This window comes from Panthera onca, chromosome B1, assembly GCF_046562875.1.
Source record: "Panthera onca isolate mPanOnc1 chromosome B1, mPanOnc1 haplotype 2, whole genome shotgun sequence".
NCBI lineage: Eukaryota > Metazoa > Chordata > Mammalia > Carnivora > Felidae > Panthera > Panthera onca.
Genome location: NC_138342.1, coordinates 202,209,354 through 202,234,189, shown reverse-complemented (window position 1 = coordinate 202,234,189; position 24,836 = coordinate 202,209,354). Strand labels below are relative to the sequence as shown.

Below are 24,836 nucleotides of genomic sequence, written 5' to 3'. Positions count from 1 at the left end.
CAGTCAGACACATCTATTTCCATTCCCTCTGATTTATTTCGGAGGCTCCAGTAGGAGATTCGGCTGTGTATCTCTGCTGGGGGTAGGAATAACTTGATTTAGCAGTCTGTGCCACAGGGGGCTCTGAGATGGTCTGTGCCGCGGTCGCACGAGGGTGTGCCTGGCCACATGGAAGGCGGGCTGCCCGCCGGAAGAATTCGCGGGTGTCTGCGAACAGCTCTTCCATCCAGGTCCTTCCTCTACTTTTGCACGGGATGCCCGTCTCGGGGTCCCATGGGCCCAGGCCCGCGTGAGTTGCAACCGTGAGCTGTCAGCAGGGTGGAGGGGATCAACTTCCTTAAATGTTCTCCTCACATGTGAAATGACCCACGAGGTTGATGACGACCAGCCAGACCTGCTGCAAAGACCTGACCTTCTATGCTTGCCACGTGGAGCCCAGGAGAGGGTAACATCCGGGAGAGAAATCAGTATCTCACGGTGGAGCTCTTCATCTGGTCTTAAGCTGTCACTAACCAACACACCGGGAGCCGACGGGTGGACTTGAGGTCCAGGTATTAAAACGTGATGCAGAACTAAATTCCATCAGCTAGAAGGAAGGAGATGCCCTAGACACTGGCCCAGCAGGGAGGAGCTCAAGAGGGGGCACAAAGTGTGTTCCCTGGGGACCCTTGGGTGTGTCAGAGGGCAAGGGAAGACATTAATATAATGATCAGTGGCACGCCTGAGGTCACAAGGATGGTCACTCTAGAACTAAGTAAGGATTAGGGCTCCTGATTACCTGTCCAGTAAAGCATATTTATAAAAATGCATGAGTATTTCTTGATAACATGAATCCCAAAGGGATCCCCTCCACTGTCTTTTTTTGTTTTTTGTTTTTTGGAGAATAACTGCTATAAATTTTAGCTTCCAAAAATTCTGTAGAGGCTATGTATGGAGCCTCTTCTCTACACATAATCTTTATTCTTCGAGAAGTTATCTGGAAAAATATTTGAGCAACATAGAGAGACAAAAAACATTGCACATCCGGGGTGTCTGGGTGGCTCAGTTGGTTAAGCTTCCGACTTGGGCTCAGGTAGGTTCGAGCCCCGCGTCGGGCTCTGTGCTGACAGCTAGGAGCCTGGAGCCTGCTTCCGACTGTATGTCTCCCTCTCTTTCTGCCCCTCCCCCACCATGCTCTGCCTCTTTCTGTCTCTCAAAAATGAATGTTAAAAAAAATTTACAAATAGCACATCCTATGATTTCCGCTTTTCAACATGTATTCTCTTTCAAACTGTTTTGAGTAGTAACAGTCCATTTTATCCAACATTGCCCTAAATCTGCTCGTGCATTCTTTCTGTCCTATCCTATTGAATTAGTCCTAAACAGCTGCAGTCAGACACAAATATTGCCCTCATCTGAATACTGAGTGCATAGATAACCTGAGCAATGAAATATTATAATGCCAGTTTTTGAAACATGATTTGCTAATTATTGGATCCAATGTATTCCACCTTCAGTCTCTAAGAGCGATTCACTTTCCCATGATGCGCTTCAAACTGTAGGACCCTGCAAAGCACTCAGCCTCTCAATCCTGTTCCATCCAGACCAGCGTGGTCATGTGCCTGTGCACTGTCTCATTAGACGCCACCTCATTAACTGGCCCTAGTTTGTCGTGTGCTGGAATCAACATCTGCCCCACGTTCTTGATTCTGTACATAAACCCCAAAGCAATCACCACGTTTTCGTGTAAAACCTCTCTGATGATGGAAAATATGACGGATTTCTCCAGCTGTTCAAAACTAGAAACTAGACCGTTCGCTTCTTCCAGGTCGTGGGAAAATAAAGAAAAAGGCACCATGAGAACGTGCCACAGGCACTAATAGCAGGGACCTGGGTGGTCTGGACAGTGAAACTCCTAAAATACTTTGCTAGGTTTGTTACGGATTTGATTCCACCCTGTTATTTGGCTGGGGCAATCTCTGAAGCCTTCAGCTGCATCTGAATCGAATAATGGAATTCTGAATTCCGTCTCCGGTTCTCAGAAACAATTTTCATAATACATTCTTCTATTAAACACAAGAGATTTCCTTGTAGGCTTCTTATATCACTTGTCCATTTATTAAAATTTATTAAGTAGCGATCAATATAAAGATTATAAGGCTTTACTTGGCAGGTGTCTGAGACGATTATAACAGCACCATGCAATTTAACCTCTATATCCAGAATCTGGTTCGAAGTAGGAAATCCAAAACAGAATCCAAAGTGCTTTTCAATCTTTGATGTCAACACTGTGGCCTACAGGTCTAGTGTTTTCATTATTCACCACTTTATGGAGATAAGAGTGACGTGTCTGAAGAGCTGCACATAATTCATAGAAAACGGGATAAGTACGATCTGGGGATAAGTAGACACCCGGGAAACCATCTCCCCCACGAAGGCCACAAACATCTCCTCTCAAAGTTTGGTTTCTGAAAAAAGTATAAATGACGAATCCTGACTTCTTAGCTGACAGCTTGCCTTGGACTACATTTTTGCCATCTGTATTTACTTTGAAAGGTAAGCCAGGGGGATGAAGCGTTTTGGTTTTTTTTTTTTTTAAATTTCATTATAATTCTTACACTGAAAAGAAAAGTAAACAGAAACTGTTTAAACTTTAAAACTAGGTTTTGGTTAATGCTAAGGCTAAGCTTTAGGTCACAACTTGAAAAACTGGAGGGGCGCCTGGGGGGCTTGGTTTGTTAACCAACCGACTTTGGCTCAGGTCATGATCTCACAGTTTGTGAGTTCGAGCCCCGTGTCAGGCTCTGTGCTGACAGCTCAGAGCCTGGAGCCTGTTTCCGATTCTGTGTGTCTCCCTCTCTCTCTGCCCCTCCCCCACCCATACTCTGTCTCTCTCTCAAAAATAAACATTAAACATACATATGTGTTATATATATATATATATATATATATATATATATATATATACATAAAAATACTAAACATACAGATTTTCAAATGGCAGTAGGTGACATTCTGAAAACACAAGACAGCCAGTTTTCCATATATCTGGGAGGACAGCCCTGTTTCTGACTGTATCTCAGATCAAATACGCTTCAATGGTCTGACGCACATTCACGACTGTGTTCCCACTGTGACAGACCCTTAAAGGAAAATGACAGGGAGAGACAGCATGCATGTGGGCGAGGAGGGTGGCTGATGGGCTGAATGTTACACTGGAAGAAGCCTATGTAGGTGAAATCGATAATAAACTATCATCATTTCATTGGTGCTGGACAGAACACCGTGGCAGATGTAGGAGATGTAAACGCAGAGAGGTTTAGTGGCAGCATGGGGACTAGACAGTGGGACGTCCTAACAAACTTAGAATCCTGTGTGAAACACACAAGACTCAAAAGCTACGGGCTTGACGATAAACAATTCCATTATCTACATCGCAATTGGTTTTAGGTTCTATTCGTGCTTGTAAACTCATACACATTTATGGGTGTCTTTGGTACACTTCTGACCGTACTTCACCACGATACCAAGGTTTCACATCCAACCTTAAAAATATGTTGAAAAGTGATTTTTAAATAAAAAAATGGAGGGTATTTTTTTTCAGGTAGCTTCCTTAAGTTTACATTTTAAGCAAGTTTTATTTCTGGACAGCTATTCTAACAAGTCAGATGTGAGCTTGAAATCTGGCAGAGAGAGCCCTTATGTTAGGGTGCTCTTTAACTAAAGCCACACAGAAGCAACCGTGTCCAGATTGCATAGAAATCATGCAGGGAGCACAGAAACTTTAATTCTGTGGGTAGACTGGGCACTTGTTCAAAGCTTAGTCCAGTTCTTGAAAAGGATCATGTATCGTTGCTCCAGTCCAGCCCCTGCCTCACTCAGGAACATGGAAAACATAGTGAGGATTCCACGTAGAATTGATGCATAACATTAGAATATAAAGTTACTATGCCGTTTCTCCATTTTTATTAAGAATTTTTTTTTAGGGGCGCTTGGGTGGCTCAGTCGGTTAAGCCTCCGAATCTTGATTTTGGCTCAGGTCATGAATTCATGGTCATGAGAGATCAAGCCCGGTTGGGCTCTGCACTGGGGCAGGCATGGGGCCTGCTTGGAGTTCTCTCTTCCTCTGCCCCCTCCCCTGCTCACACGCACTCTCCCTCTCTCTCAAAAAAACAAAAAACAAAAAACAAAAAAACAAAAACAAAAATTGTTTTACTGAAATTCACCAAATCACACACCAACTGGCAAACAGTGAATATGGTAAAACCTTGGATTGTGAGTAACTTGTTCTGCGAGCATTTGCAAGACGAGCAAACATTTCTAATACATTTCAACTTGATAAAGCAGCGATGTCTTGTAATACGAGTAGGATGTGACGCCCAATGTCACATGATCACAACTGAGCCAATGGTTCTTGAAATCACTTTGATATACCAGGGCTTTGGATTACAAATACTGGAATGAATGATGCTTGCAAACCAAGGTTTTACTGTATATAATGCTTATTCCTTTTTATTTTTTCTGACATTTCACTTCCAAAAAATCCTCAGCAGAGTATACCAGGTAAGATGTAAAGGAAATTGTTCCAATAAAAATTCTGAATCTACTGACAAGCACAGTGGTCACAGGAGATTCTGACTGCCCTTTGCCCTAGGGGCTCAGTGATAGATCAAACCCGGTGGTAAGAGATGACTTTCTCTCAATGACAGCTGTCCATGCAACACAGGACATGAGTCCCAAGCTCTCAATTTAGTCTACTGAGTGAGGCAGAAGGATACTCAGGGTGGCCCTGATGACTTCTGAACTTCACTTCTTGTGGTATCAGTGATTTACAATCAAAGGAAGGAGGGGGAAGAAGGAAGGAAGGAAGGAAGGAAGGAAGGAAGGAAGGAAGGAGGAAGGAAGGGAGGAAAGAAGGAAGGAAGGGAGGAAAGAAGGAAGGAAGGGAGGAAAGAAGGAAGGAAGGGAGGAAAGAAGGAAGGAAGTAGGAAGGAGGGAGGAAGGAAGGAGGGAGGAAAGAAGGGAGGGAGGAACCGTCTTCTATTTTTTTGATTTTTTTTTTTTGTCTGAAAATCTGTGTTTACATTTCTTTTTGGTCTTCACTCCTGCTTCTTCCATTTTCTTTTATGCCTCATAAAAACCTGACCATGAACAGGAAAACAAGAAAATAATGCCCTGTAACTTAAGCATAGCAAATTTAAATTCGTTGGTGTTAGGAAGGAGTAAGAATTAGTTCACTACATTTTTTTTAAAAAAAGCACTCATAATGGTTTGAGTTCTGTGTATTATGTTTTAAAAATGTTTTCAACAGAAAGAATTACACGAAGTGTAGAGGACAAGGATGAAATAACTATGTAATATTCAGTATATTGTATAAGACAAATATTTTTGGACTTGTTCACTAACTGAATGATTCCAAGTTTTAAAAATGGGATTACTGGTCACAGAAAAATAGCAAAAAAAACCCAACAAAACAAAACAAGAACAATTCATGACTGTTTTTCAAATACATGAAAGTTATGTTTTCATTTTTTATCAATACCTGATAAAGATGAAGTGAATTGCAATTCAGACATTCAGGTTTGCTACAAAGTAAACACTAATTAATTATCATTGATTACAATCGATTGCCTGACTTTCCTGAGTGAATATACATCTCAGAGGCATGTGGTCCTGGTGGGAAGAACAGAGGACCCTCCTGTTTGCTGGGCACTGGGCGAAGTTTCACAAGCCCCGGTTTATGCAGAACTCACAGAAACCCATGACGAGGGCACGCTTCCCTGAGTGTTCCTGTAAGGAAACTGATGTGAAGGTGACCACTGACCGCAGACCCTGGACTGACGTATCCAAGATGAGTGAGTTCGAGAGCTCAGCCACACAGCCCTGTTCAGGCACAGGCAATGCCGTGTCACATGCTGAAAAATCTAGACCTCATTCCCCTTCCGCCCCCCAAAAATACTCTGCAAGTAGAAATCTAAGCACAGCTGCTGGGGGCCTGCCTGCCTCCTGTCCCTGTTCTTCCTGCTCTTGGAGAGAACCTGCTGTACATTACCTGGGCCCCCGGGCCCTGTTTTCAACAGCTACTCTGGGCTGCCCCGGGTCCGTAGACCCACAGAAGGGGTGTGTTAAATAAAGCCACAGACATGGGATTGGTTCTTACATTTCCCTTAATTTGAAAATGGTGCCATTTAAAAATTTTGAGAACATGTGATTATATATAATTTTTAATAGACCTGCAATCATATGCATCATGGTTCTTTAGTGATTTTATTATATTGTATTGTATTTTAAAGGTTTATTTATTTATTTTGGGGAGAGACAGAGAGAGTTCCAAGCAGGCTCCACGCTGTCAGCACAGAGCCTGACATGGGGGTAGAGCTCAGGAACCATGAGACCATGACCTGAGCTGAACCTATGAGTCAGACGCTTGGTTGACTGAGCCACCCAGGTGGCTCTTTAGTTAATTTTTTTTTTATTATTGACTTTTTTTTTTATTCCTAAGTATAACAGAAATTTCACTAACCCCATATTTTCTTAATTTTATCTTCACGTGTGTAATCACATAGGGACTATATTTTATCTCTCTGAATTTAGAATTTTCTGATAAGAAAGGAAAAAACGTCTAAGGTTTGCACACAAGACAAACATTAATACATTACGAAAGGAAATACTAAGTGAATGATACTGAAAATCTGTCAGACTTGGTATTCTCACGGAACTGACCGGACCTTTGAGGTTTGGAATTCAGGAGACAGAGCTCCAAGAATGTTTTCATGTAGGAACTTGGACCTCCAGGACCATGTGCATAATATGGTTCTTAAAATAGATGTGAGACATTTGTTTTCATTCTTCCTCAGGAAACCTGCAACCATATCATGTATTATATCTTTCTTCCAGAAAAGGTAGAACTACAAACAAAAAAACACACCTTCTTTTACTTTCCTAATCCCGTTTGCAAAGACAGGGTATGGCATTACAGCTAGTGTCCTGGATGTGAACTTCCCTTTTTATTTATTTATTTTCTAAAGTGTTTACTTATTTTTGAGACAGAGAGCATGCAAGCAGGGGAGGGGTAGAGAGAGAGGGAGACTGAGGATCCATAGCGGGCCCTAAGCTGTCAGCAGTGAGCCTGATGTGGGACTCGAACCCACGAACCGTGAGACCGTGACCTGAGCCGAAGTCGGACGCTCAACTGCCTGAGCTCCCCAGGCGCCCCCTGAGCTTTCTGACTGATCACAAATGCTACAGACTTGCACAGAACTTCGTCCTGTTAATGGCTGAGTCTAAGCCTAATGAGGTGGCCCCACAGTGGACACAGACTGTGTAGGAATCTATATGGAGTCTGGACTCACTTCAGCACCGACTACTTGGAGTTCTGTTCCAAAGTTCTGGGTGGAGTCTCTCTTTCACACCATGAGCTAGCTAAATGTTGTAGGAGCACCCGGTGTTCCACACTCCATTGACCTACCCAAATCAGACATGTGAGAGGCACATATTATCAAGAACTGGGGAGAAGAGATCAAGCACAACGGGGGCGCTGGCGTGAGACACGGCCTGCCAACCTTTCTGTGGAATTATTCAAGGAACCCCGTGAGATAAGAATCAGGTTGTACTGCAACAGGTGCAAAGAATCCCTGACGATTTTGTTTCAAAAGTAGCTATTCTTGTTATCTTCACCTTGTTGAGTTTTACGACGTTTTTTCCCTAAGGCTTCACCGCCTTTATGAGCCCGTCCTCCTTGAAATCATGCTTTCCCTGGTTTTATAATAAATATGTAAACTCTGTGCACTAGACTGTAGCTCTTAGCTCATAAATGAAGGAAACAAACAAAAGAGATAGAAAATAGGAAAACATGAGCAGAAGGCACCTTGGAGATGTTCCGGTGTTTTCCAATCCACTCAGCACCTGTAGGACGGCATTTACCAGGCATCCCGTTACCCCTTCATCACATGTACTGGGAGGAACAGCTTTCAAAATGAAGCACAAAGTGAGAGTTCTATACCGCAAAAGACAGCGCCCAGAGAATGAGAAGATAAGCCAGAGTGGGAGAAAATAATAGCAAAGGAGATGACTGATAAAGGACTATTAATCCAAAATAGACAAAGAGCTCTTAAAACTTAGGAAGAAAACAAGAAATCCATATGAAAAATGGGCCAAAGACCTTCACTGATGCCTCCCAAAGAAGATATACAGCAGGAAAAAGCACATGAAAAGATGCCCCACATCCTACGTCATCAGGGAAATGCCCCCATCCTAGGTCATCAGGGAAACGCCCACATGCTAGGTCATCAGGGAAATGCCCCACATCATGTCACATCCTAGGTCATCAGGGAAACGCCCCACGTCCTATGTCATCAGGGAAATGCAAATTAAAGCAACAAGGAGAGCTACTATCCACCTGTGAGAATGTCCAAAATTCAGAATACAGACATCGCCAAAATACCGACAGGGATGTGGAACAATAGTGACTCTCACTCTTTGCTGGAGGGAACGGAAAATGGCGCCCCCCACTTTGGAAGACACGGTGGTGCTTTCTGACAACATTAAATATGCTCTTACCATACATCTGACAATTATACTCCTTGGTATTTATCCAAAGGAGTTGAAAACTCATGTCCACACAAAAATCTCCATATGGATGTTTATAGCAGCTTTATTTGTCATCACCAGAACTTGAAGCGACCAAGATGCCTTTCAGGAGGTAATGGATAAATAAACTGTGGTCCATGCTGACAATGACACGTCATTCAGCGTGAGAAAGAAATGAGTTGTCCAGCCATGAAAAGATACGGAGGAACCTTCAGTGCACATCACCAAGTGAGAGCAGGCCGTCGGAGAAGGCTACACCCTGTGTGATTCCAACTATGTGACCTTCTGGAAAAGGCAAAACTATGGAGACACTGAAAAGATCAGTAGTGGCCAGGGGTTAGTGGGGGGAGAGACCATGAACAGGTGGAACACTGAGGATTTTTAGGGCAGTTCAGCTATTTGTATGACATTGTCAGGGTGCATACGTGTCATTATGCATTGTCCAAACCCCATAGACTGTACGACACGACCAGTGAACCCGGGTGCGAATGGACTCTGGGTGGTGAGATGTGTTACTGTGGATTCGCCGATTGTAGCGAATGCACCATCTGGTAGGGAACGTCAATAATGGGGGACACTGTGCACGTGTGGGCAAGGGATGCCTGGGAAATCTACGTCTTCTCGATTTTTCTGTGAACCTTAAAACTTTCTTTTCTATGCTATAAAAAATAAAGTCCCCTGAAAATTCAAGTACATTCCTATTTTTTGAGGAAATGGAGAACGGTAAAGAGAGGCAAAATTAATGCTGAAGAGGTCAGTACATATCCCAGCGTTACGCTGGGCCCGAGGCTTCCAAAGGACCTTCAGCGTGGTATCGAAAACCCTGAAAACCGTGAATAAATGGCAGCATTTGATTTCCACTCCTCTTCTTTGGTAGAAGTTAGAGAAAAGTGGAATACAGTCCCCCCCCCCCCAAAGAAAAGGTTTGACGAGGAAAATCCCATCATCCTGAGTTCATCCCATCTGCCATCTGGCAAGCATATATTCCGTGTCACATGGATGATGTCTCAGCAGCTGTGGGTGACATTCTGCCCACCTAATTAGCGAGCACCTCCGGTCTTCGTTGTCATCGACTCCAAGGTATGAGTGATTTTACCCACCTCTCTACTGGCAGAGCAGAGCACAGCATTTGGAACAGAGCACGTGCTTAGTAAATGTTAAATGAAGTTGAACGGAAGGGCTTTGGGGGAGCAGGAACATGGCGTGTTTGGATGTCCCTAAGACATCAAAGGCACAATCACGCTGTGCCCCTGTGTCCAGACAAACCGGACCGAACTTTCCGGGCATTCGTGCGTAATCGTGGCTGCAGCTGTGCTGTGTTCCCGTCGCCCAGGTGGAGAAGAGATCGCGATTCAAGCGGCCTCATCTCCTAGACCCCCGCGTCCGCCTAGCCAGTGAAGACGCCAACAGCTCTGTCTTCCCGCCACTGCCCACACCCCCCCGTTTCTTGCAGATCTGCACCCCTCACGCTTCCCTGCGAGAGGTGAGGGTGATCCCCTCGGCTGTGTTTGGAGCGGCGCTTGGAAGCATTCGGGGTGTACCAAACCACCCCGGCATTCAACGCAAAAACGCGAAGGGGCGAGATGCCACGCGGAAGCCAGCTTTCTGTGCTGGTCCGCACATTCAGAGCTGCCCTCTAAGCCTGTTCGGCCTCCTCCATGGCCCCCGGCTTCCACGACTCATAGTAATAAGAAGAATGACAATACATAAGGTAAACGTGTTAGTTTTCAAGCTGGCCAGACCCCACCCCACGCCCAGCCACGTCACAACCAGAAGCCTGCTTTGCGGGGCTGAATCTAATACTAGTGTTTAGAGGGAAGGGAGATTCAGAGACTTCACCTCGTCTGGAGCTCGGGCCCAGCACTCGCGTATAGACTCGGACCAGAACTCTACAGTCTGGGAGCCAAATTTCCCATCGCTGTTTTTAAAAATTGCTGGGATCCCGTTCTGCTCTCGTCTCATGTGGATGTAGCCTCCTGGGGACCCCAGTGGGGAGGTGGGCGATCGTCAATGAGAGGAACACTCGTTGTCTGGCTCCCGTACCACGTCACTACCATAAACTCTCACCTTCACACTGAAGCACCAGTCACCTTCACGTGCGACATGTTTTCACGGAAAGCAATGGAGACAGACCCTTAAATACGAGCTCAAACATCTAGAAATACAAAACCCCCAAAACAGCAGATCTTGAAAATTCAGGTCTTAGCCTAGATCTAGGTGGTGATTTTTGAAGAAATGAATGGGTCGGGGGGGAGGAGAGAGAGAGATTTAAAAGCTGAGAACTTCCTAAATGTACCCCCAGGTCTAGAAGCTGAGTCCAAAGACACGGTACAGATGAATGAATGGGTAACGACGAAGGGAAACGGAAGAGGAGCCTACTTCAGAGTCCTAGACTGTTCCGACTGAACACCTGGCCAGTCTTCACCATCATTCTCCCAACTGTGTCCCCCGCCCCGCCCCGCCCGCCCCCCAGCAGTGAAAGCACCTGCGGAGTCCTGTCCTTGAAGCATCACACACACGGGTGCTTTGGGGTGTTCATCAGCCCGCTGACCTCAGCCTGCAGGGCTCGTTCCGGAAGCCCTCCCCCTTCCCTCCCCCCTCCCTCCCCAACTCGTTCCCGGCCCCCCCCACCACCTCGACACGTGGGCAGGGCGCTACTCCACTGGCCGTTGCTCCGACACTGGGCCCGAGAGGCGCCCTGCAGCAGATAGCCCGTGTTGCAGGTGAAGTTCACTACGTCGTTCAGGTTGAACTCGCTGCCGTTGGTGAAGCCGTGGGCAGGGTTCCCGGGGTGGCCGCAGGTGATGGCTGTGTAGGAAGACAGGCCCACAGCAGTGTCAGAAAACAACCAGGTCGTCACCCCCCCTTGGAACACCCCATCAAGACCTTTACAGGTGTGCCCACGTATGGACTCAAAGCCGGCTGTCAGATACCTTACAGACTGTATTTACACTTGGAATGGAAAAGGGTGACAAAGAACCATAAGCAGACCTACATGTGTTTATTATAATTATGGAAAATAACCTACACCTGGAAGATGAACTTTCTTCATCTTACTAAGTATTCTTATGTCATGACAGAACGTCAAATAACTCTATATAATAAAGCAGTGAACAACGAGAGGGGGTAAAATTCTTACACCAATTACGAGTTTTGAATATCTTCCCCTTAGAAAACACCAGCTAGTTTCGTGGAACTCTCATTTTGAAACATTACAGGGACTTGGCTGATAAACTGAATATACATCAATTTTTCCAATATCAATTTAAACATCAGGAAAGTAGCAAAATAAGTGTGCATGCTCAAACAGCATTTTCTTTGACAGTCCCCATTGTGCGATCTTTAGAAAGGTAGTGAACTGTCATTAATGTCATGCCCTAAATAACAGCAATACAAATCCCAAAGATATCCTTCAGAAGCCCTTTCAAAAGAAACACATTACAGTCATAAAACTGGTGTTTTCCTCCTCGTTTATCTTGTCAACGGTTCTTTCTTCTAAGTAAAGCTTTCGCCCCTGAACTCTGCCCATTTACCACCGCACTTTCCTAGATGATACCTGTCATTATCTATGGCCGCAGCAACATTTCCTCTGTATAATTCGCAGGAAAATAAAGAATATACTAGGAGAAAAAGACTATCGGTGTAAAACAAATTTTGCAATAGAGAGTACAATGTCTTCTAAAAACACTAGTTGATAGTTATCTTGGATGTTATAAAGTTTGAGGACAATCATTCCATGAGATTCTACCTCTTTCTTTTAAAGGAAGGACTGCTGGCAAAACTCTGGATTCTTGTTGAAAGAAAAAATACGAAACAACACAGAAGATCAGGGGTATGTAGCTATCAGGGGGACTCTGGAAAGTCAACCTGCGGACAGACTCTGTGCCTTTGCCCTCCTTCTGTTTCCACCCTGTTTACCCTGTGATGAAATCAGGTAAATGAGTGCACGACATCGCTCGTCCTGGGATCTACCTGTCTGAGAGGAGTTAAGGAGCACCTTCACTGCGGACCAGCCTCTGGAGGTGCTGGAAGGGAACAGAGAGGGAGGTGGATTGGAAAGGAAGGGAGGAGCCCTGCCCGTAGCATCTCTCTCAACACAGGTGAAGGGACGCGTCTCCATTCTGTCTCACTCTGGAGGTTACACACGTCTGTGCTAAGACTTCCTCCCAGGAGAAAAGGTGACCAAAGGAAGCACACGCTGAAATGCGTTCACGTTGTACTTACGGACACAGACGGGGGTCTGTCCGGACCACTTGTGGTCTTGCAGGCAGATTCGAACGGAAGTTCCAACCAGCCTGAAGCCAGGATTGCACTGATAAACCACAGTGTCCCGGTAGCTGAAGCCGTCTCCGCTGATGTGACCGTTCACGATCGGGTCCGGGGAACCGCAGTGGCCAGCTGCAGACACGAGTAAAACTGATAAACGTTTTGCAGAGTCAGTCTCTGATAAAAGCAGTGCATTCACAGCCTCTTTACCTTTACTGTCAAGTGCACAACGTGTTGGGATTTTTCCCATTTATACACAGTATTTTGTACAACTTTTTTGCTTTGTCACATTTATTGTTCTCAACAATTGTGGGAGTCATATTTCAAATATGAAATTGCTAACACAGAGGAATTGCTAATGAAGTTATTTCCCCGATTATGGTTTCCCCATGTATTTTCTTTACTTGTTTCTCTTGCTGAGATTTTATGTTGTTACCGCTTTTCCAAATAAAAGCCAGGAAAGGGGAAGAGACACTTGGGATTAGTATTGATATGTTTTGTGACATGTTGACCATGGGAGGTAAGGATTTCCAGTGTGAGAGAGTAGATCGTGGAACTGTTTGTGAAATTTCAAGATAAATATCAGAAAATATGCTTAATTTCTTTTTTTATGTTATTTATTTATTTGGGGGGGGGCAGAGAGAGAGAGAGAGAGAGAGAGAGAGAATCGCAAGCAGGCTCCACACCATCAGTGTCAAGCCCGGTGAGGGGCCAGAACTCATGAACTGCAAGATCATGACCTGAGCCGAAATCAAGAGTCAGATGTTTAACGGACTGAGCCACCCAGGCGCCCCAGAAAATACGTTCAGTTGCAAACATGTGCATTTGCTTAGGTTTGAACTGGCTTGTAGTCACTTGGAAGAAGAGTCTAGTATTCGGGGGACGGATGTCCTGAGGACAGAGCAGGTGTAGGAGAAGCAGGATTATGGATGTTAGCTGACGCTCCCTGAGCTTGCCCGTGGGAAGTGTGTGGGGCCGGAAAAAGAAAAGGCAGGAAGGTGCCATCAGGACGGACATTCACACTGAAGGAGAGGTGAAAAGCGATGGCGGGAAGGAATCTGAAATGCGAGAAGGTAATTAATTGGCAAACGTTGTCCAACAGGCTCCAGTAACAGAGAGCGTCCGTGTGCAGAAGGAAGTAAGGGGCGCTCCGTTCTCTGTGAGCGGAAGGGTGGGGCAGTGTGACCACGACCCTTGGCTTGACTGCACTTCTGGCAGCTCCCGAGCCTTCTCACCCATGCCCCTTCGTGTAAAGTCCAGTGTTAGCAAACACTGTGCGAGGTCAGTTCAGTGCGAAGCCCCCACCCCCCAACTGTCTGATGGGCTTCCATCCCCCACCACCCCCGGGTGAGGTCTGTCCCCCTGGCCTGCCTTCAGCACCATACTGCTAGGTCAGGTTCGCCGGAGCCCTCCTTCCCCCGATGTGCCCTCTTGGGGACCCCCGCCCGGGACCGCTCCTCTCCGGGACTGTGACCCCCACTCCCAATGCAGCACAGATGAGCGCCACCTCTCTCCCCCACTGGAAAATCCCAATGCAGTGACCCCACACCTAGCATGATGGTACCACACACAGTCTGCCTTCCCATCCTTAACAGGCGTCCTTCACACTTTTTCCCCTTTAAGAACCACGCGGTGCCACGTGGCACAGAGGGAACTTGGAAGAGGGGGGCTCGGTGTGGCTGTTCCGCTCTCCACCTGCCTTCCTGCGCTCTCCCCTTCCCTTCTGCTCCATTCTCCTTCCCCTCACCTGGTCCCCTCCGCCCCTTCCCTCCTCACCCCTCCCTTCCTCTCCTATGCAAAGAACGGCTAATCAACAAAACAGGAAGCATTAGGAGTACCTGACATTCCAAGGATCCGTGTTACATGTGGGTTTGGGATGCATGCGAAGAAAAAGGCGTTCACCACAAGTTCCTGAGTGACCCACACAAACCTCAAAGCTGATGTGGATAGGGAGGGACAGGCGGGAGTAGAGGCAGAGTATTTTTTTAAATGTATAATTATTTATTTTGAGAGACACAGATGGGGGTGGGAGAGAGAGAGAGAGAGAGAGAGAGAGAGAGAGAGAGAGAGAGACTGAAACTGTAAGCAGGCTCTGTGCTCAGCTTGGATCCTGACTCGGGGCTCGATCCCACGAACATGAGACCGTGACCTTACCTGACATTGAGAGTTGCACGCATAACTGACCGAGCCACCCAGGCGCCCCCATGCAGAGTGTTTTGATGTTGACTCCCCCTGTTCATTTATCTCCCAAATAGAGCACACAGCTGTCAAAGCTTTACACAAAGCAGACCACCTCCAAGGTGGAGAAAGTTGTCAAATCGTTGCCATGCAACAATTGGTGCTAACTCCATCATTCTGAAGAATTTAAAATAATAATCTATGTTTCTGCTTCTGACAGCGTTTACCGGCACTGTGTCCTCCTGGGTTTTGCACTAAGTGTATTATCGGCAAGGTGACTTTGCAGCACGGAGAGGGAACAGACCCGATCGATGCCGGGTATCCCTGCTCGAACAACGTTTATAAGAAGTCGGGCCAAAAAAGTCATGCTAGATTTGGTCGATTCTTTGTCGCCTCGACAGGTTTTTCCCATTCGGCCAGATCGATTAAGTCGATCCTGGCAAGAGGCCCGATCACCTCCCCCAAACTGATACCTGATGCATGCAGAGAACTCAGAGGAGGAAGGATGTGCCCCAAGGGTTGAAGAATGAGCCTCTGAAGCTGGGAATGTTATCACAGAACACTGACCTTGGCTCCACAAGCCCTCTGCCACTCGAGAGGCCATCACATGCAAAGTGTGCCCTGTTAGGCGGGAGATGGGGCCATTTTCCAATCCGGGTGACGACGACTAGTAAAAGAGCCAGACGAGGGGCAGCACACAGGCTTGGCACAGAGATCCCACAGAGATCCCAGCCACTTTTGAGGTGACCATTAAAACATGTACTTTCTAGAAACATGTACAACAACACAATCCAATTTTCAAAGAAGGAGTGGGCCACCTAACTCCCGGCTGTTGTTCTAGAAAAATGCCAAGTGCTTTGGGGGTTATTTCTGAAGCCTGCCACCACTCCATGAGAAGGGACTTGGGGTGCAGGGCAACTGGGATGCGTAAGCGGGGTGCGTAGCGATGGGAAAGCCTCCACCATTTACAGGATCTGCTTGGTCTCACCCTTGACTTGGACAAACGTCCCTGGCCAGACTCACTCTGAGAAATTAATAAACATTCTCTTTCATAATGGAGTTTTTGTAAGAGCACATAGTTTGAGTCTGCGCTATCTTCTGGAAACCTGGGACAGAGCTACTCTTAACGGTCAGGAAGGTACCTGTATACTTTCGATATTGAAGGGAAAAGATGACAGCCACATGTGGAAGCAACAATTCCCAATGGCACCTCTTCCCTGACATGTGGTCATTTCTGTTCTTTTGAGGATCTGGCCTTCAACATGAAAAGGACACAGAGGATGTCCTTCCAAAGCACTTCATTTTGGCTCAGGGCCTGACAGGAAGAATCCATAGCATCACCTGCTGCTTCTGCGTCCTCATTTGAATACATGTAGACCATGTGACTTCCTGATTTGAAGCTAACACATACCAATCTGACCTTCACTTATACGAATTTCCAGCCCATGCGTTAAAATGTTTTTAAAACATTCAAAGTCTTAAACCAATTATAAGCCACTCACAAATACAGAATATTCACACAGTTTCACTTAAGAGTATTTAACCAGAATGTTGACAGTATGTAAAAATATCATGGGCAGGGGGGAATCTGTGTTAGGTAGAATTTGAGCTCAATATACTCGGAAATCTCTTTCAAAGGTAAGAGTCTATTACTTTATGACAATATTGTGCTATGTCTTTTGTGAGTTTCTTTACCCTTGATGTAGCCACATTTTGTGTTAGATTCACTATGTAGGAAGTGTTTCTCTTTATCTATCATAGAATGCTCTGTAGCACAGCGCAGACTCAAATTATCTTCATGCTTCTGTCCAGTGGCTAAAATGTATGTCACCCATTTAATCCCTGTGACAGTGGACAGTGAGGTCCTTTCCACTTTCAAAGCATATCCAAATCCATTACCTGCTAGGCGATCTGACAGTAATTTAATGATGATTTCCTACTGGCCAGCAATGTTCTTAGGGCATGGGATTGCACAGAAAATAAGATCCAACCACAGAGAGTGAAAAAGCGATGGGGAGGTCTAATTCGGAAGGGCCTGAAGGTGTGGGCATCCACGGGAGTGGGGGAGCAGGGCGGGACATGCAGCCAAGAGTGGACACTGCAGACCCTAAAACAGGCAACATGACCATGGTGTTATAGAACCACATTATCCATTTACTGGAAGGGCATCCACGTTTATCTGCTTATAACTGTACATACTGTTCTTTACTTCATGCGTCTTCCACTACTTGGATGGGTTTCGCTACTACAATTCTGCTAAGTGTAAACGATAGCAAAGGATAAGAAAATCTATTAACTACAAAATAAAAAAAAAAGAAATTCAAAGCAAAGTATCAACTAACTAAAACGATGTGAGTATATAGTTGGTCCTAGATCCCACTTTTTGTTGTTGTTGTTGTTTGTTTGCTCCTTTGTTCTTTGCTAACATTTGGCTTCCGCTTAAACACAGATCACTCACTGTTTCCTACAGGCAATTCTGTAGCCAACAGAATCACATCAGGAACTCAGTTCTTGAGAAATATCAGTTGGAAATGCTTTCAGTCAAGTGTGGAAAGAAAATCTCGGAGTGACAAGCATGCGGGCTGCTTTATTTCTGGATCAATCCTACCTGTGAATTTAGTAATCTGCCACTAAGCGGAACCCGAGAGCACCAACTAGGGCTCGGGGACGAGGCAGAGTGGTAAAAAGTGTCACTCTACGGGATCTTTAATTCTGTAGCCAGCTAGATAGGTATAGGAATATCTCCTACAGGAATTGCCAAGTTTCCTTTTACTTCAAGTATGAATGACCAAATCTATTTCTTCCACGGTTCTGGAACGTTACATTTTCTACCTTTTCTCCAAGTGCAGAATCAGCATGTCTGCACTGCGGGAAATCCCCCAACTCTTATAACTGGTTTTGAATCAGTAGCTGAATTAGGAACTCAGTGCCAGCGTGGGTGCTGCCCAGTGTCGGGCGGATGGTTCTCTGGAGCCCACAGGCTACACCATGAGTGAACATCATTCTATTGGCCTATGAAGACCACTGAAGACCTATGAAGACCATAGAATAGGGACCCTTCAGAATTTCCAGAACAACCGAGATTTCATTTGTGCTGCAGTGGAATAGGCCAGGTCACAGCCACCTGGATGTATCACCTCCTTTGCCAGGTAATTGCTTTGTGCTACAGGCTTTGAAAATTCCTGGCTTATAGTTTATGCTATTCTGTATATAATGAAGGCTGCATTATTGTTTTCATTCATAAACTGTTACTATATTGCAGTTAGAATGCTCCAAATAAAAAAAGAGAATGTCTTTTGATAATCTTTCTCTAAAATTGGGTTAGGAGGGATAAAATTTGCCCAAGAAGTTTTTTTTTTTTTTTTTTTAATGTTTATTTGTTTTTGAGAGAGAGAGAGACAGAGTGCAAGCAGGGGAGGAGCAGAGTAAGAGGGCGACGGAATCTGGAGCAGGCTCCAGGCTCCCAGTTGTCAGCACAGAGCCCGACATGGGGCTCGAACCCACGGACCATGAGATCACAACCTGACCCAAAGTCAGACGCTTAACGGACTTAACCAACCTTGCCGCCCTGCCCAAGAAATTTAACTAAAAAGAGATGGGTAGGAAGGTAGAATGAAAGCTGGAAATAAGTGGGGGTGGGGGACAGGAATGCCCTGAGGCCAGGAAGGGGTGTCCTGGTTTCTTGGATTCCCCCTGGGTCAAGGGTTCCCTGCAAACTTGCCAGAGGCAGGATCGGAGGGGCTGGGACGCGGCTGGGATCCCTGGGGAGCCCAGGCTGCTGTCTGCAGTCTTGGGGGTCAGCAGGGTGATCACCCACCACACGGCCAGCACGTGGGGACCAGGCAGGTCAGCGATGCAGGCTTCACCCACTACTGCAGGACTCAGAGCAGGACAGGCTCCTCCAAGCAGCTCTTTCTAGATCCATCTAAACCCCATGTCTTAGCAGGTGTGGTCTAACATTTCTGAGAGGACACAGGTGCTTTCCTGAATGTGTTTCTGGTAGAGTGAATATTGTGAAAACTTGTTCTCGAATGAACTGGATTCCTCCAGCACTTGTACGGATGCTATCCATGCTTTCTGGAATGCTCTATTTTAGAGCAGGAACCTTATCCATTCATAGGATGTGAGCAATATTTAGAGTAGATTCCTACAGTGTTTCTCTATTTGTTTCTCATTCTGTAAGGAGCCATGCGGTCCACAGCCCTTGGAAAACACACTGACTTCTACTGGTGACTTTTCTGAGTGACTGACCCAGGGTGTCATATGTCAGCTGGCAGATATACCTTAATATCCCAACACATGCAAACGCTGAACACTTCCAACTTTCAAGTTACAGTAAAGCCTTGGTTTGTGAGCATAATTTGTTCTGGAAACATGCTTGTCGTCCAAAGCACTCGTATATGAAAGTGAATTTCCGGAACCATTGGCTCAGTTGTGATCGCGTGACATTGGGCATCACCTACGACTCGTATCGCAAGACATCGCTCGTGTATCAAGTTAAAATTTACTAGAAATGTTTGCTCATCTTGTGGAACCCTCGCAGAAAAAGTTACTCAGAATCCAAGGTTTTAATGTACTTTCAAGTAACGCGTGTTAGAGTGTCTTACAATTATGTGCACTTGTACGATTTTAGAAATGAATTCGGTGATTTGGAAATGTAAATAAGCTCCATTTTTGCCCATATTCCATAGAAACGCACTGCACCAGTAGAGATTCTGGACACGCTATCTCCCACGTTATAGGTGTGCACTCTATGGACCCAGAGCCCTGCATCCCTTGGTGTGGAATCTGTGCCATTAAACGCAACTGTATACCTGGATCTCTCTCCTATCATCAGGTCACATTCTCACACACACACACACACTCCTCCCCAACCTGAGAGTTCACTACTGTAAGGTCACCTTTTCACTGCACTGGTTTGTGTCTGTACAAATACCAATATTGATCTGGGGATTAAAACGGAATACATTTACACATTTTTAGAAAATCTACAAACCAAATATTCAACCTTCATATTTGCTTTGTGATTATTGGTACTTATTGCTGAAAATAAAATAATAATCATTATAAATGCCCAGTACCTGCATAAGAATTAGAAATGCAGTTTGTTCCATTCTTTCCTTTCTGGGCAATAACACTGGCTTTGCGCTAAAGGCAAGGTTATTTGGCAGCGGATTCCAAAGCCAATTGACAAACTCTTCTTGAGTATTAACAAACAGTCACAAAATGTCAGACGGTTCAGATTCTTACATGCAGAGAAACTCGTTGGCATTAAACACCATTGGATGCATTTGAATCTTCAGATCTGTACGTATTAAAGGAACACGTCTGAGTGCTGAGAGACAAGACTTTGATCTTCCACAAGTGTGATTTCTAGGGGCAGTGCTCAGCAACTTTGCCTAAGTCTGAGAAAATGTGGTGCCATGGACAGCAAGGGAATTTTCCCAAGGACACGTAGGTATCTGCTTACAGGAGGTACACGACACTTTGTGCATGAGTACATCAAAGGAGGGCCCAATCTTCGCCGCAAAATGTTTGTCTCAAATCTTTTTTGACACTTCCTAGTGCCAAGAGAATTAGTTTAAGCCATACTTAATATAAATAAAAGTTTCAGGATTTGGGTAGTCTCTGGGGCTTTCAGAAGTCCTTTATCTGTCCCTTTTTGTACAGCTCCCCAAATAATCACTCTATCACTTTGCACATACTTCCTTCTTTGCCCTCCCCTGCCTGTGTGCATGTGCGCTCTCTCTCTCTCTCTCTCTCTCTCTCTCTCTCTTAAAAATAAACTTAAAAAGGGGTGCCTGGGTGGCTCAGTTGGTTAAGTGACCGACTTCGGCTCAGGTCACGATCTTGCAGTTTGTGAATTTGAGCCCCTCATCGGGCTCTGTGCTGACGGCTCGGAGCCTGGAGCCTGCTTCAGATTCTGTGTCTCCCCCTTTCTCTACCCCTCCCCTGTTCACCCTCTGTGTCTCTCTGTCTCTCAATGACAAATAAACATTAAAAAAATAAACTTAAAAAAATACCCAGACTTCAAGATTTTTTGCTGTTTTGCTGCATTGTGAACTCAGCAAATAGACACCTAATTTTTCTGCCCTACGTATCTCCACCGGCAGAGTGTGATTCCGAGAGCAGGGTGTGGCCCCGCACCCCAGCCTCGAGCCTGTGCCTGAACCAGAGCCTGAACCTGAACAATTAGATGGCTTCTCCTCCATGAGCGCGTTGCCGCATTAGTGCACACCCCCCTTTCCTGGGACTCGACACAGAGCACTTCCCCAGGACAGGCTGCATGCCAGTGGGCCAGCCTTCTGGACCATCTGGACCACCTCCTGCAGCACTGGATGCACATCGGAGTTTCCGGGAGGAACTCGCTCCACTTCTGCTTGTGCACATTCCCAGCATCGCTCCAAACGGCTTCCTCCACCGGCCTCTCTCCCACCCCGAGTTCTCTCTTTTGCCATTCACTAATCTCACCTTTTTATTAAAGGCACTTGGTATTTATCTTCTTTATTCCTCTGATTATAAATTCCTGAAAACAGAAGACCTGGATCCTATTAACCTTTACACCCTACGCCACGTTTCCTGAGGAATCGGATGAATATCATTAGAGAATATTCAGAAATACGGACAGAAGCGCTTGCGGCTGGGGAGTGTTTCGTGACATTAATCTCCCAGCCACTGACGATGCATATGTAACATGTGACGACTAGCACTGGCCGTTGCCAAATATTTTCCCTTCCCGGCATCATACAGCTAAATTTTACACAGAACGTTGTGTACCAGAGATCAGGGGTGGGCGCGTAAACTTTCTACTCCGCTGCTGCAATTCTGCTGTAATATAAGCATTACCGTAATCGGCTGTTAAATTTTTTTTACACGGATCTATCCTAAAACACCAGGCGTTTGCAGAATATTTGCCAATTCTATTCTCTAAGAACTATGAGACAGTATGACCCAACAGTATTATTTTGAATCATGTCATCTAGCTATTTCAGCCATACGAATGTCACCGTGCTATTATACGTACAAAAAAATTCATCTCTTCATAGGCCATTATAGTACAGCAAAGGCAACCTTATTTCGAATACTAGCAAAACAACCTACTAAAAAAGGAACATGTTCTTTATGTGGGTAACATCTCGGTCTATCACTGACATCTCGAATACCACATACTAAAGAGGTGGCCAGGTGCCGGAGATGAAGCGTTATTACGTGTGAGAAGTCTAAATGATATAAATGTCATCAAGAGGTTAATGTAGGTCTCTACAGCGGGAGACCTGGGTTACAAGCGTACCACCTCGTCTAGTCTGTGTGCTGTCTGCTGGGCTCAGTGCAAACTACCACAGGGAAGATAAACGGAAGGGACCACGGGGATCATCAAACTTCCCCGATGGATTCTGAGGTACCTGATGAGTAGATATGGGGTCAGCATTCCCAGCGCTTAATTCCCTAGCCCAGGGAGATGTGTAGCATCGCACAACACAGATGGTAAACTAGAACAAGCCCTTGGTGATTCGCAGAGCGCTGGGAGACCCCAGTAGTAAGGTGAGAATGACAGCATCGATTAAGTGCACGCTAAGATCCTGTGGTGCACACAGGCCTCCCTTTGCCTGGAGTTAAGCTACCATGATGTCCGCACACAGGGTGGAGCGGCTTCCCTCACTGCATCCTGTCTCAAAGGTTCTGGCGTAGAATTCAGACCAGCGAGCTCCAACACAGCGTGGATTCAGTGCCAGAATGTTTAGCAAAGAAGACCATCCTTCATCTCTGTAAATACAGCTCTCCTGCAGATACAGTCCCCAGCGTCCCAGTGTGAAAGTGCTGTCGGTCCACGTGCTTAGCCATTTCTGCTGCAGTGATCATCGGAGGACCCTGGCATGGTCTTTCCTGCTGGAAATCGCCGGAAATAACCACAGTGCTACAACTGGAAATATGATCCACGTTCCACAGGAAAGAGAAGCAACTTCTCAGGCCAAAGTATTTCTTCTTCCAGTAACCGTTAAAAAAACAAGATGCCTCACACACTTGGAAAAAAATGCTTTTGTCAAAGCATTTTGCATTCTAATGAAAAGCATCTGGGACATGGAATCAATGAGGCTCCAAGTCTAAAGGAATCCTACACGTAAAAGCCTACCAAACAGGCAGTCGCCTGCCTGCCTTCTGTGTGAACTGTTCTTTGCATTTTGGGGCAGATCTAACCTGTTAAAAAATAAATAAAGGCAAGGAATTTCTTACACATAGTCTGAAAACTATTTTTCTGCACAGTGTCTGCCATTCCAAACAAATGAATCAAACTATGCATCACTAATGTCATTGGCAACCCTGGCTCTTGCCTTTGGTACATGTACTTAATTCATTTTATTTTTGTTTCGTTGCTTTTTTATCCCCCTGTCCCCACCTGATTAAAACTTAGAGATCTCAATACAGGTCTTTGTGGTGGGCACTATCCATCCATCAGGGCTGACACTTGTAACGTAAAACAGTTTACCAAAATGGGTTTATTCCACCTCTCAATACCATTTTAAATACTTGAAAATGGCTGTTATTTACTTCCTAACTTGTCTTTCAGTCAAACTGATGATCACAGGCTCTCCAAACATTCTTCACCTATCACGTTTACTAAATCCTTGAGCACAGGTTCGTGCCAGTTTTTCACCACCCACTTGAACTATTTCACGGAAGCGATATCATCATTGTGGACGCGGACCTCCTAGCCAGAGAATGAGATGGGTCCTGTTCATGAAGCCTGGACACCATCAGTCTCAGGGCTACCTCTGAGCCTTTATGGCTACATTTATGAGCCTTCTCATATTGAGAACACCAAATCCTTCCACGGGTGCTAGGGTTTCCTAACTTTCTCCTCGTCATGTACATTGGAAGGTGTTTTGCTTTTTACTTAGAGTGAAGCTTTCCATGAATTGCATTATTTTCATATGTGTTTCGTCTGTCACTGAAATCGGTGACATTCTGAATCGGTTGCCAAATATTTACTCTCGCTCTTTCAGCTGGCGTTATTACGCCTCTACTCAAGGTGTGGATAGAAGTCTTGGAGTAGACTTCTTGGAGAAGTCTAGAATGAGGGAGAGAACTACACAACTGGAAATCTGCTTTCCAGTCTCATCAACCCAATAATCGATGTCACTGTGGAAAGCCCCTTCAGCAATTGTTAAAAGACAACATAGCGCTCCTATACTTTCTTGACTGTGAGAGTCGTAACAGAAAACCTTGATCTACGTCTTGCCAAATTCGGAAGCACCATTTCTAAAGAGTATTTCTAAACACCCATCTAAAAGCAAGGTCAGACAAAGATGAACCCAGACTTGCATGTTATTTTGTGAAACTATCTGTGTTCTTCATAAGCATGCATCACCACAGATCTTGCAAACAACAGAGTTGACCAACAGCTCTGTGGATCATCAAATTAACAGATCCACCGTTCCTGCCAGCTTGCTTCTTTCCTTTTCGTGTGAAAAATCACGCTACACGTTCCTTTTAATAACGTGCCACTGGCAGGGGGACTGTCAGTGACTTGGACACCTCCTCCAGGGTCCCCCCAGCCACTCCACTCAAACTCTCAAGTTCTCCTGGACAGACTCCTTTTCTCTCCTGGGGTCCTGGTTTCTGATACAAAAGCAGGTTCTAACCTTTGCATTCCAGAGCGATTCACGACACAGAGGACAGAATGAAGAGGAAGCTGAGCCCTTCTGCTTTACTTGGGCCATCCACTGTTTCAATACCAACCACAATGAGTGAATTTGGTTCTTATTTCAAACCTGAATTCTACAGGGTCCTTACACTTTCATGGTCCTGAATCTTTTCACTGCACC

General features: G+C 45.4%; 1 protein-coding gene across 3 annotated transcripts in view; it reads right to left on the bottom strand.

The window, feature by feature from the left end:
• Window positions 1–24,836, bottom strand: part of CSMD1 (CUB and Sushi multiple domains 1) — a 2,002,273-nt gene that overhangs the window by 46,233 nt on the left and 1,931,204 nt on the right. For all 3 annotated transcript variants that reach the window (XM_078445226.2, XM_078445227.2, XM_078445228.2), the window contains 2 exons: window positions 12,793–12,966; window positions 11,203–11,376 (listed from right to left, as the gene is read on the bottom strand). In XM_078445226.2, the coding sequence (XP_078301352.2) occupies window positions 11,203–11,376; window positions 12,793–12,966 (348 nt within the window). The remainder of the gene's footprint in view (window positions 1–11,202; window positions 11,377–12,792; window positions 12,967–24,836) is intronic.